Source organism: Urocitellus parryii, chromosome 5, assembly GCF_045843805.1.
Source record: "Urocitellus parryii isolate mUroPar1 chromosome 5, mUroPar1.hap1, whole genome shotgun sequence".
Lineage (NCBI taxonomy): Eukaryota > Metazoa > Chordata > Mammalia > Rodentia > Sciuridae > Urocitellus > Urocitellus parryii.
The window spans coordinates 187,671,112-187,683,805 of NC_135535.1; the positions used below are offsets into that span (position 1 = coordinate 187,671,112).

Genomic DNA, 12,694 nt, shown 5'->3' on the forward strand with positions numbered 1-12,694 from the left:
CGTTCATTGAAAACATGCTAACAACTCAGCAGTATCATATGTTAAGAAAAGGTGTATAATTATACATATTTATAAGAATATACTTATACATACATATAATATATAATGTATTCTTTACCTGACAAAGGAAATATCGCAGCATCTTAATAAAAAGAGAAAATCAATCATTAAATTATTTTATAGTTTTTGCTCTGCCTAATTTTATGCTTAAATGTAACAATTATATTAGACCTTACAATCAGGATTTTTATTTATTCCATTTTTCCTTATTTCAGATTCTAATGTATATTTCCTTTGATAAAATCCAAGAGAAGATTCAAATGTAATCCAGTGAAAGGAATTCTTCAGGATGCTGAAACTTACCAGAGGGCCAGTTCAAATTCTGGAAGAGAGGAGTAACTAGCCAAGTAGGTGCCACAGTAACTGAAGGTAAGTAAAGTGTAGTCCAGAAGAATGTTGCCTAAAATATAAAATCCATTACAAGGATTTGTTTGGCATGTTGGGATTAACTATGGTCTTATAGCTGTTTCTCTTTTCTAGTGATCTTTACATCATTCTAAAGCATTTAAACAACTGGAGTAAGAGATCCCCTGGCTGACTTCTAAGACTATGAACAGAAAGCTAGGAGTAGAGTTAAGATTCATTTTTAAAAGATATTAGAATGAATTAAGACCAGCAGTCACTGTCTCTACACTTTGGTGCAGAATGGAGGATACTGCACCATAAATGTCCCAGCATGATTTGAAATAACCCAAGAGCCATGAAGTATCCCATCAATAGCAGTTATTCAAATTTTACCTTGAGGGGTAGTAATAATTCTAGCTTATCTCCATGTTCTATTTCGAGGCCATATTTAGCCCCTCAGCTTAATATTTTCCAATTCTTGGAACCTCAAAAAGCTCTGTTCTGATTTGTACATCAAGTTAAAGAAATGCAACTTTACTTTAAAAGAGCTGGGTGTGGTGGTGCACACCTATAATCCCAGCAATTTGGGAGACTGAGGCAGGAGGATCACAAATTCAAGGCCAGCCTCAATGACTTAATGAAATTAAAGTCTCAGCAATAACAGTGTTTAAAATGTGCACCCTGGGGATGCTGAGAAAGGGTAGTGTTTGTTTCTGCTTCCCAGGATTGGGGGTGTGATTTCCTTCGCTTTTTCTACTCAGGTGGGTCTACAGGTACAAGTTTTGCCTGTGCTCTGGTCTGCCTTTATATTCATCACTTAATCTATGTATTTTCAATGGCCCCGTTTCCAATTTTTTTGCCTTTCTCATTTTATCTGACCATAATATAATCCTAAAATGTAAATTTGCCATTAATTGAATCTATTTAGCATTGTCTAATTAACAAAGAAAGCAATATATACTAATGAAGCATCCATACAAAAATAAAATTTTTTCTGTGGATGAGGCTTTAATAGAATGATTGCTATACAGTTGCCCCTGATAATTGAAAACTATTAATTGTATATACATTTTAAATTAAAAATATGATTTTTTGAAGAAAATACAAAAAAGGGGAGAGGAGGGGAGAAAAATATATTCTCTGTGATTCTATCACCAAATTTGGAAAATTTTTTTCTGGTATTTTCCTCTATTTATTCACTTTAAAAGTACATGTTCTTTAAATGTAGCTTTTGTAGCTATAATCATGGCTTGAATACTATATATAATAAATACTCCATTTACAATGGAATTTGGGTTATACATACAGTTGAGTTCTATTTTTTTTGTTCATATTATGTGAGCATTTGATCATTAATGTTTCTATAAAAATGTAATCCTTAGTGCTTGTGATAATACCCCTTTATGGGAGGTTTTAACTTATTTAACCATATCCATATGGGCATGTGGGTTATTTTCCATCTTTAGCTATAAGGACCCTACTTGAAACTTCTTTGCGCAAATCTGTGACCACATTTCTGATTACTGTATTTCTTTAAACTTGAACTCTTTTTCTTGTAAATATTTCCCAGAAAGACTCTATCAGCTAATACTCCCACTTTTGGCAAAAAAGAATGCCACCAATTTCACTGTACTCTGCCTAGCAATCATGATCTTTAAAAAATTGTGACCTCAATTGGCATAAAAACAGCATCTCAGTTTACACTTTTTAAAGTGAATATTGAGATGGGACTTTTTCGATGTCTTTGGTCATTTGTAATCTTTTGTCTAGGCAAGTTCCTTTTCCATCTTTCTCCAGAGATGTTTGTCTTTTTACTTATAGTTTCATAAATTCTCTGAAAATATTTGATTATATTTGTTCCAAATATTTTCCTTGGCATGTTGTCTTTTAATTTTGCAAGGTATTTTTGATGTTCAAAAAGCTTTAAATTTGTATGTAATTAAATATGTGAATCTTTTATTTTTAATTGTGTTTGAATCATTTCTGTGTTCTACCACATTTTCTTCTACTTTTCAAATGGATACATTTAACGTATAGCATATACGTTAAATGAGTTAAATATGTTAAACGAGTATCCCATTTGATACTTTTGTTCAAATATTTTTCTTAACATCATTGTTGAATAATTCATATCCTTTTTATGTGAGAGTTTCCTTCACCATATGCTTAGCTTTTCTAAATTTTGCCCACAACTCCTTTACAGACCTGGAGGTCCCTGTACCAAAAGCACACTACTAATTATGATAGCACCAAGATGCTACAAAGACCTTTTGTCTTGCCTCCATCCTCTTTCAAATTATGCTCTTTTCTTTTTTCCCAGATTGACTCTGGATCATTTCAGTATTCCTTGTTTCTAAAATAAGATAAACCTATGAGTTATTTTCTGTAACAAATATTAGAAATAATATTTGTTTATAATAACCAAGTTTTCCAGCCAGGAATATATGTCTCTATGGAGTTAAATACTTTAGTGATATTGTTTCTTCATCTAGTTCACTATTATGTTTTTGGATTACTCCTAAGTATTTAAATCTTATACTTACATGGGTATGTATTTTGAAACCATCTTACTGAAAATTCTTTTATTGGTCATAGCAGACTATTGCATCACCCATAAGCTGCTTTCCAAACATAGTTATATTTTTTTCAGTTTTATATTTTGTTGAATTGGGTAGGACATCAGAATTGGCTATTACACCATTAAATAACAGTGGTAATAATAGGTATCCTTGATGATTTATTCATACTTTCATCGTGAATTCTTTTAGGGTTTCATTTTTTGGTATGTACGTTGTCCACCAGCTTGAATTAATTTCTGATTGCTTGCAGAGGGCTATGAACAAATAAATAAGCTGGGGAATTTGTAAGGGTGAAGAGTGGTTATAGTCCACATGGACAGTTCCTAACATGAGAATGGATTATATTTTAAAAAGTTGTCTTAATCTGTTGAGAACACAGATATATTTACCCACAAATAAAATGTTTTAATTTTAAATAAAGGTTATTGTGCCATTTTCTATGTCACCCAAACACTCATTCAACCTACGAGATTTCAGAACTAGGGCCAGCATGAACTTTCTGACTACGGTGTATTAAATATGAGAATTGTTACATGGAGGATCAGGAAATGTATAGCAGCTCAGACTTGGTCAACTGTATCCATGAATAAGTCAAGAGTAGATCAAAAAGTAGGTGACCCTGATGAACAGTGTGTGTGTGTGTGTGTGTTTCTTCATTACCACAGCCTTAACATTATCCCAATTTAATGGGTGAGACTTGTCCTTATAAATTATACAAACATCAATTCACTGAATTTTCAATAAATCATCAGGAAAGAAAAAAATCATTGCTCTGAAAAAGGACAGTATTCTAGCCCAGTGCTTCTCAAAGTTTAATGTTCATATGATTCACCTGGGAAGTCTTGTTAAAAATGCAGGTTCTGGGGGCTGAGGTTGTGGCTCAGTGGCAGAGCGCCTGCCTGCCTCGTGTATGCAAGGCCCTGGGTTCAATCCTCAGCACCACATAGACATAAATAAATAAAATAAAGGCATTGTGTCCATCTACAACTAAAAAAAAAATATTTTAAAAATGCAGGTTCTGATTTGGTAGGTCTGGGTGGAAACCAGTTTCTACAATTTTAAAAGGATTCCTGGGTAGCACCAATATTGATGGTAAGCAGACCACATTTTGAATAGCAGGGTTTCAGCCCACTTACTTAAAAATTCAGTGCTTAGTTTGATTTCTATTTAAAACAAAAACCTTTAAAATACAAACTACCTTCATTTATGAGAACTAGATTTGGTCATATATTATAACAAAAAATCTTTAGTTATGGACAGAGGACGCTTCCCCCAGGATACCTTTTAATTTGGTCCTTCTGGTCAATCCAGGAAAGTTGTATATGTAGATGTTGGGTTTTAGCTTCCGGTCAGAAAAAGCCACAACTTCATAAGGAATGTTAGTTGCCACGACGCCCACAATTCCATTAATACACTGGAGTACAGTCTTTGTCTTGGTTTCAATATTAATAAATATTACGTAATTCCCACTAGGGTAGCAAATGGTGTCTTCGGTAACAAAATGAACATTCTGCTTAGGGAATCCTTGCACCCATCTTTGGGAAGAGATATGTCACCATCAATATAATATATTTCAAATAATTTTCTTCTCTTTAACAAAGTGAACAAAAACTCATCAAAATGTTTGAAACACATCTATTTTTACTGCCTTCCTAGCCAAAATAACCTGCAAGATTAAAAAAGAAATTCATACATCTTCTAGCTTTGAGAACAGTTCTCAAGAGCTGTTTATTGATAATTTTTTCAGTTAAAAAAAAATCCTCTCTGAATGAGCCTAAGAAAGCCTCAGAAGGATTTCTGGGGTCTTCTATACTTGAAAGAAAAAAGGTGAAAACAACACAGAGGAAAAAGAACTTGATTCTAATAGAAAACAAGGTGCATCCTGGGCCCTTCTTTTATAATCAGTAATTTCTAAAAAACTTAAAAAAAAAAACTTGGGGTAGTGCAACATTCTTTGTGGTTGTAAGATAAATAGGAAAATTTCTTCTTTACATAGATAAAGAATATGCGGCCATAATTTAGGCCTAAAAATACAGATAAATGAAGAAAACAAAGAATGTAGTCGATGTAAATGATAGGTTAGAATATAAAAGGAATGTACTTTTAAGTGAGGAGTGCGTGGTTAGGTATATGCTGGAAGGAAGGAGAGTCTGAGATAAGAGAGATTCTATTTTTATTTAAATATTTAAGATAAGCTTTAAGACGCAGAGAAGGCAAGAGAAGGGCACTGGTTTGTTGAGTGACCTCAAGGAATGTGAAGAGACAGCAGGGTGGACAGAGGATGCTGTATTGAATAGACCCCGGGTACCAATGTAGGTGAGGAGATAAATACCACCTGCATCTGTGTGACGCTTTATGCTTTTCAGAGCACACTACGAATGCACATCAATCCAGTTAGTGGATGAGAGAAAACAGGATTTGACGTCCTAATTTTGGTTTTGGTGGTGGTGGTGTGGGGGGGGGGATGTCGCTAAATACTGCAAGAACGGAATGGGGGCTATCTGTGGGATGGGGGTGGGGCAGGGGATATGTATGAAAGGCCAGGGGAACCAGGTCACTGCAGGCAACCCTTAGCCAAAGAAAGGAAGTAGAAATGAAAGGTTGTGCAGAGGAATAAAAGGCAAGCGCTCAAGGGTCAGAATGGCAGAAAAATGGAAGGGGTGGGGGGAGGCGGGAAACCGGTAGGGGCCTGGAGACCCTTCTTGAATAAGGGGGAGGAAGAGCGGTCATAAAAGGTCACACAGGACTGAGTCTGTGAGGAGGGTTGCGGGTGGCGGAGAAGAAGGCGAAGTTGCGGGGAGGACGGGTGTACGGAAGGCGAGGAAGCGGAGGGTAGGGAAGGCACACAGGTCAGGAGTTTCCGCAAGACTTAATTTTGGCCGGGGGCTGTGGACGCCGCACCTCACCGACAGCGTCGCGCCGCTGGGGGAAGAGACAGCATAGGGACTCTCTTCTCCTTCCCTGTTTTGCGCCATGGGCCTCGGCGAGGCGGCGGGCAGCAAGCGCCGGACCGAGTTGGGGTCTGTAACGGTTACTCGGCTGTTGGGGCTGCGAGGCTCGAGAAACCTCCACTGTTTACAGCCGTATCCAGGAGACTGTAACCCTGCGCCCATTGGCTCCGCCCCTTGCCCGGGTCTTGCGGAGTCAAGCGGATTGGTGGAAGTGCTTCCGCGTTTCTGCCAATGGGCGAGGGCGAGCGCGAGCGAAGCGGAGGGCGGGCCCCTGGGGACGGGTGCTGAAGTGGTACCATCCTAAGCAAATAATTACGATATTAACAAACCTCAAACAGCTATTATTTTGAGTCCTGACCATGCCAAACTTTGTTTTGAGCGCCATACGGACAATATCTCATTGACGCTTCATATGCCCCATCAGCTAAAAGCTGGGTGGGACTTAAGTTTAGGGCTAGACTAAATCCAGAATGTCCAACCCTCAGTTGCTGAAAAACACTTTCAAATGTGCTTTCTGCTACCTCAAGGAAGTAGACGGTTTCAGGAAGTAAGCTGATGAATCGGCCAACAGCTTGTCATTGCTTCTCTTCTTTCCTCACTCCCTCTCTCATCCTCTCCTTTCTTCTTTTCCTTGGCCCTCCTTCTTTTTTTTCTTTCTCTTCTTTCCTTCTTGCCATTGCCAACTTAAAAAAAAAAAAAAGCAAAGAGAGAAATTCTCCAAAGAAAGTGAAATGTATTTGAGAACAGGTGAGAATGGCAATGACAATACACGGATCATAATAAACTATAGGCATATTCCAAGAGATTGAGGCAAGGAGAAATCTTAAAGATAAAAATAAGGAGGATTACATCAGACATTTTGAAGCAATAATCCTTTACTCCTATTATTAATATCAAGAGCAGTGTTGGTCTGAGGTTGAACAGACTGTTGATGAGCAGATATCCTTGTACATTTTGCATAAGGTGGTGGCCTCTTGCAAAGTTGGTTTGTTAAAGTCTTTTGTGCTAGTTATTATCAAGCAATCCTGTGAATGAGAATGCTGTCTTCATCACCATCACCTCCAGATTCCTTTTTTTTTTTTTTGAGAAGGTCAATACTAGTGGTTATATTTTGATTTTGACAATTTTCACATTTGTTTTACACCACTTTCTCTCCTTCATATACAGAGCATCACCCATGCATTCTTGCATTGTGCTAGTTACATAGGGGAAAAAAAAAAACAGATAAAATTCTTTCCTTAATGGTGGGGTCCATGGAGGGATAGACATCATTTCATTACACATTTGTAGAATTATAAATTGATATAGGAAGAAAAGGAATATGATCTTATGAGTACTTATATAGGCATCCTCTGCTAATGACATTCTCTCTTGGGCAAACTTTAGCCAGCCTTCTGAGTCTTCTCCTAGACTCATCCTTGTACTTTCTTGTATAATGCTGTGCCTGCCACCTTATGTTCTTCTAAAGCATATACTGATTTAGACCTACTGTACCTATAGTGAAAGCAAGTCTCAGAAAAGTTAAACTTTTTACCCCAAAGCTTACAACTTTCAAGTGGATTTTAACCAAGGTAGTGTTAACTGTCTTCAAGAATTCTTTCCAGGAGATGTTGTAGACTTGTAAATTTTAATTAGGCCTTTAATTTGAATTGAGCATTTTTCAGAAAAGGAGGAAGAAGAGAAAACCTTTCATGATTTGTAGAAGTTTTAGAACAAATAATATGGGAAGAGGTTACATTTATATGGAGATATTGCGTCACTTAGGAAGAATGACTTAGTGTTATTGCTTTGTGCATTTAATCTAATAGATTCAGAGTACATTTTAGAATATTTTTATAGTTTCTGTGGAGCATAATCTTATCATGAAATTTCTTTTCTGAGGTTTCTTACCTTTTCTTGAGGCTGCACTTGGTTGAAACATGGAAAGCAAACAACATATCAAACATATGATTCTAGTACTTTAATGGAAGGGACCAAGAAAGTTCACAAGAGAGGCTTGTAGCAACAGGCCCACTCCTAATTCCAAGGAAAGAATATAAATGGAGTTGGGGGCAATGGTGTACATCTGTAATCCCAAAGATTTAGGAGGCTCAAGCAGGAGGATAGCAAGTTCAAGGACAGCTAGGTCAACTTAATGAGTCCCTGTCTTTAAGTAAGAAAAAGGACTGGGGGCATAGCTCACTGGTAAATCACCCTTGGGTTCTATTCCTAGTACCACCAAGAAAATAATAATAATAATAATAATAATAATAATAATAATATTATAAATGGAGACCTAAAAACCATTTGCTCAACTGTTTTAAATTGGTTCTTAATAACACCAGGCACTGTGGTGCATGCCTGTTATCCCAGTGGCTGGGGAGGCTAAGGCAGGAGGATCAAGGATTCAAAGCCAGTCTCAGCAAAAACAAGGCACCAAGCAACTCAGTGAGACCCTGTCTCTAAATAAAAAACAATAGGTCTGGGTATGTGACTCAGTGACCATGTGCTCCTGAGTCCAATCCCCAGTACCTCCCCCAAAAAACTGTTACTTAAAATTTAAAAATCAAATGTATGATATGTCAAGGTCATTGTACTGTCATGTGTAACTAATTAAAACAAATTAAAAAAATACAAAAAAATTTAAAAATCAAACACCAATTATAAGAATAGAAAATAAAGAATCCAAGTCAAAATGGCTTAAAGCTAAAAAATTTTAGTTAATTTACATCTTGTTAAATATTTTATATAAACAAAAATGTTTATAATTCAAATTTTCTTTCTGTGTTCATTTAATTATCAAAGGAAAGAATTGGTATCAATCTTTATACATGTTATATTTAGACATGCATGCATTTATAAATGTGGGAGTAATGGAATTTGTTCTATAATTTCACACTAATCGATGAGAACCCCTGGAATCACAAACCAGAACCACAGAGAGGCAAAAAAAATTGGTCATTTTGATCCTGCTGGGAAAAGATACCTAGTTTATCAGGAATGAACACTGAATGAATGATTCATGCTCTCTGAAAAGAAGGAACGACAAATGCTTAAATCTATCTTTTCTGTTATGAAAACACTTTTGCCATTTAGACTCTCCCACACTCCTTAAGTAGATGTTGGCAGGGGCTCAACACACAAAATCTCACAGCATTCATGCAAGGAAATCTTGTCTCATGGACATAAAGCAAATATGAAGTCACTTTATAGTTATGGTGATGCTGGAGTAGTGCTGAGTGCCAGATCCCACACAGCAAAGGCATCCCTCTAAAATATGGACCCCTGCCCCGGACACATGTTACAGGTTCTATGGTTGGTACTACGCCAATAAAGTTCGACAAAATAGTATCTAGTGAAAGATAAAATAAGAGGAAGCAATGGAACTCATAAGAGTGACAAAATACAGTTAAAAACAGACAGAAGTTACCCCTGGTGGCAGTTGTAGAGGGAACAGAGATGAGTGGGGTAGAATGATTTCTGAGATGGCTTTTAGCCTTGGATCCCAGCCAATTTTGCAGAACACTGACATCCGTGGACTCTAACACGGACTTAATTTAAATTAATCCAAGGACCATTAGGTAATAAAAACATAAATCAGTTTGCACTGTGGCATACTTAATACTTAAAATAGTACTTTGGCAGAGCATCAAGTACCAAGCTGTTAGTCAGCCTTTCCATCACTGTGTCAAATACCTGAGAAAAAAACAACTCAAAGAACGAAAGATTTATGGGTTCACAATTTCAGAGGTCTCAGTCTGTGGTCAGCCAACTCCATTGTTCTAGGCCTGAGGTGGGGTGGAACATCATAAAGAAGAGCGTGGTAGAAGTGTCTGATTTTGCATGAAAGTTTTGGCTATATTCTTGGATTTCTGGAATTACTTGTAAATTTTTTAGCATAATCTTGTTAAATTGTTGTTAAATTTAAATTTTTAGAATAATCTTGTTAAATTAGATACTAATACTTTTTGAGTTAAAAGAAGAAAAAAAGGAAGAGGAGGAGGAGAAGGAGAAGAAACAGAAGAATAAGAAATCTGCTCAGTTTCTAGAAGCCAGGAAGCAGAAAAAAACAAGGAAAGGACAGGGTATAGGAAATACCCTTCTAGGACGTGCTCCCAAGAGACTTAGTTCCTCCAATAGGTTCCACCTCCTACGGTTTCCATCACCTTCTTAATAATCCATTCTAAAAAATTATTATTATTATTATTATTATTATTATTATTATTATTATTATTTTGTATCAGGGATTGAACTCAGGGGTGCCTAACCACTGAGACACATCCCCAGCCCATTTTGATTTTGAGACGGGCTCTCGCTAAGTTGCTTACAACCTCTCTAAATTGCTGAGGCTGGCTTTGAACTTGGGATTTCCCACCTCAGGTTTTTGGGTGCCACCATGCCTGGTTCATTCAAATCATTAATCCATCAAATGGATTAATATGTTGATGAGGTTAGAGCCCTTGTGTTGGAATCATTTCCTGCCCCACATTTAAACCTTGCTGCACTGGGGACCAAGCCTTCAACTCATGAGTCTTTGGGAGACATTTCATATTTAAACTCTAAACAAGCATTTGAAGGTCCTGGTTCACTATCATTCCTCATCCCACATTGAATGATTTCATAAAGACTTGAAGTGTCTTCAAGAGCGTCAGGTTTCCTCTGTTTTAACATCTCATAAAAGACAAAGCTCAACCGTTATACAGTTCATCACTATATTTTATTTTATACCTTTTCTTCTGATTTCCCATAAGTTTCCTTGGTCTTTCTAGAGTCTTTTCCTATTGCTTGTGTTCTTTTGTACAAGAGACAAAGAATTTCCCAAAATATTACATGCTAGTGGCTTTTTCATGGATAGGAAACTGGCATGGTATGAAGAACCAGGTGTTGGGATATATTCTATGACAAAAACTTGAGTCAACAAGAAGAATATGTGACTAAAGTGGTGAACATATCTGAGTTCAGATTAGACTCTCAGAAGTTATAAAATTTAGAGGGAAAAGCCTTCAACCTAAAATTTCATGGTTCTTATTCTGACTCTTGGTAGGTATGCAGTAACTGGGAAGGTCACTTAGCTTCATCATCTGTAAAGCAAATTGGATAATATTTTCCTGGTTATGCTCATAGGAGTGTTGTGAAGATCAAATGAAATACTGCACATAGAAAGGACTTTTATATAAAACATGCTATACAGATATTTGACCCTGTTACATAGTTGCAAGACATTTCTCTTCCCTGTGGGGCCTGGGAAGGAAGGTGATTTACATGCAGGCTGAACTGCCTGGTCCAGACTGGATACATAGTAACGGGCTGTGCTAAATTTTTAAATAAGTGTACAGGATATTACAGGCAGACTAATTCTAAAATTACAAAACACCCTTACAGTGTTAACTGGCATTGGTAACACATGTTACCAATGTGTGGTAACATGTATGTGCTCCAGAGCAGTTATGTATCCAACATACTAGTTTATTATGTTGTGACTGGTAATTTTTTTTTAAATGAAGGAACACAGCAGAAATTTCAGGATGCATCCCACATGGTAAGCATAAACACTGTTTTAGGTGTGTGTGTGTGTGTGTGTGTGTGTGTGTGTGTGAATTTTGCTCTTGGATATTAGATAAAATGTGTTTTTTCTTTTAAAAAAGTTAGTAAGTACTTTTAGAGGATAGTCAGGGAAATGTTCTGTATTTCATCAAATCTAATTTGAACTGATAAATGGGAAATAATATGCCAATTACATTACATTCAAATCCTAGAATTTTTACTTGACACTTGTTAAAGAACTTTTTTAAAATGCAGATGGATTTTTATCACAAAGGAACTCTTAAGCTTATTTAGAAATAGATTTTTGTCCTGACTTTTGTGCAAGTAGAAGAAGAAACATTATTCAGTGAAATAAAGTATTGCTTCAACTTTTTCACTTTTAGAATCTAGCTCTTGTGAAAATTTTTCAGACCAGAGTTTTAGGCATTCATTTCACTTTCTTCCCCCACCCTCAAAACTGTCCTCTGTGCCAACGAGAGCATTTAATTTATAATATAGCAAGAGACCTCTCTTATTATTTCTAAGACTTTCTTCCAAGCCATTGACATCAACTCTGCAGATTCAAGCACAGGTAATCACATCTATGTCAGGACAACCCCCAGCCTGCAGTGATTTTAAGACATATCCTTTAGCCTGCGAGTAGTGAGGTTTATTGAAGAGATGAGAGGGAGGGAGGGGGGAGGGAGGGAGGGAGGGAGGGAGGGAGGGGGGAGGGAGGGAGGGAGGGAGAGAGAGAGAGAGAGAGAGAGAGAGAGAACATGCCAGGGAATGGATTTTTATTGAAGAACAAAAAATTCTGGGGAAAATCCCATCCAATGAAGATTAAGGAGGGCAATGTCCCAAGGTCAGGAGCGACGATTGGGTCTTTGGGGACAAGCCTAGGGACCTGACAAGGGTGGGGAAAGCTCTGGACACAGATGTGCCCAAGCGCTTCTCGCCCAGCCAGGGAGGTAACTCAAATCACGTGTGAGGATGGCCTCCCACAATATCCCAATTTTCAGGGGCATTAAATGTGGAGAAATTCAAATCGTAGAATGGATGAGTTATAGTAGCAATTAAGAAATGACTCTAGTCAGACTTGAGTTGAAAAACCAGCCCCACCTTTCAAAGTGTGTTGATTTTGAGAAAATCCCTTAACCTCAGACCTCCTACTTTTCTCATCCATGAAATGACCATCATAACACTTTATTCTTAGCATTGTTGTGAGGATTAAATGCTTTTTTTTTTTCCCCAGGT

At 37.1% G+C, this 12,694-nt stretch overlaps 1 protein-coding gene across 1 annotated transcript in view; it reads right to left on the bottom strand.

Annotated features, from left to right (window-relative positions):
• Cfap43 (cilia and flagella associated protein 43) overlaps nucleotides 1–5,959 on the bottom strand; it is an 87,558-nt gene extending 81,599 nt beyond the window's left edge. Inside the window, exons 1-3 of the mRNA XM_026401120.2 lie at nucleotides 5,886–5,959; nucleotides 4,266–4,519; nucleotides 364–460 (exon numbers count right to left, since the gene is read on the bottom strand). Coding sequence (XP_026256905.1) covers nucleotides 364–460; nucleotides 4,266–4,519; nucleotides 5,886–5,959 — 425 coding nt within the window. The remainder of the gene's footprint in view (nucleotides 1–363; nucleotides 461–4,265; nucleotides 4,520–5,885) is intronic.
• Between the last annotated feature and the right edge of the window lie 6,735 nt (nucleotides 5,960–12,694).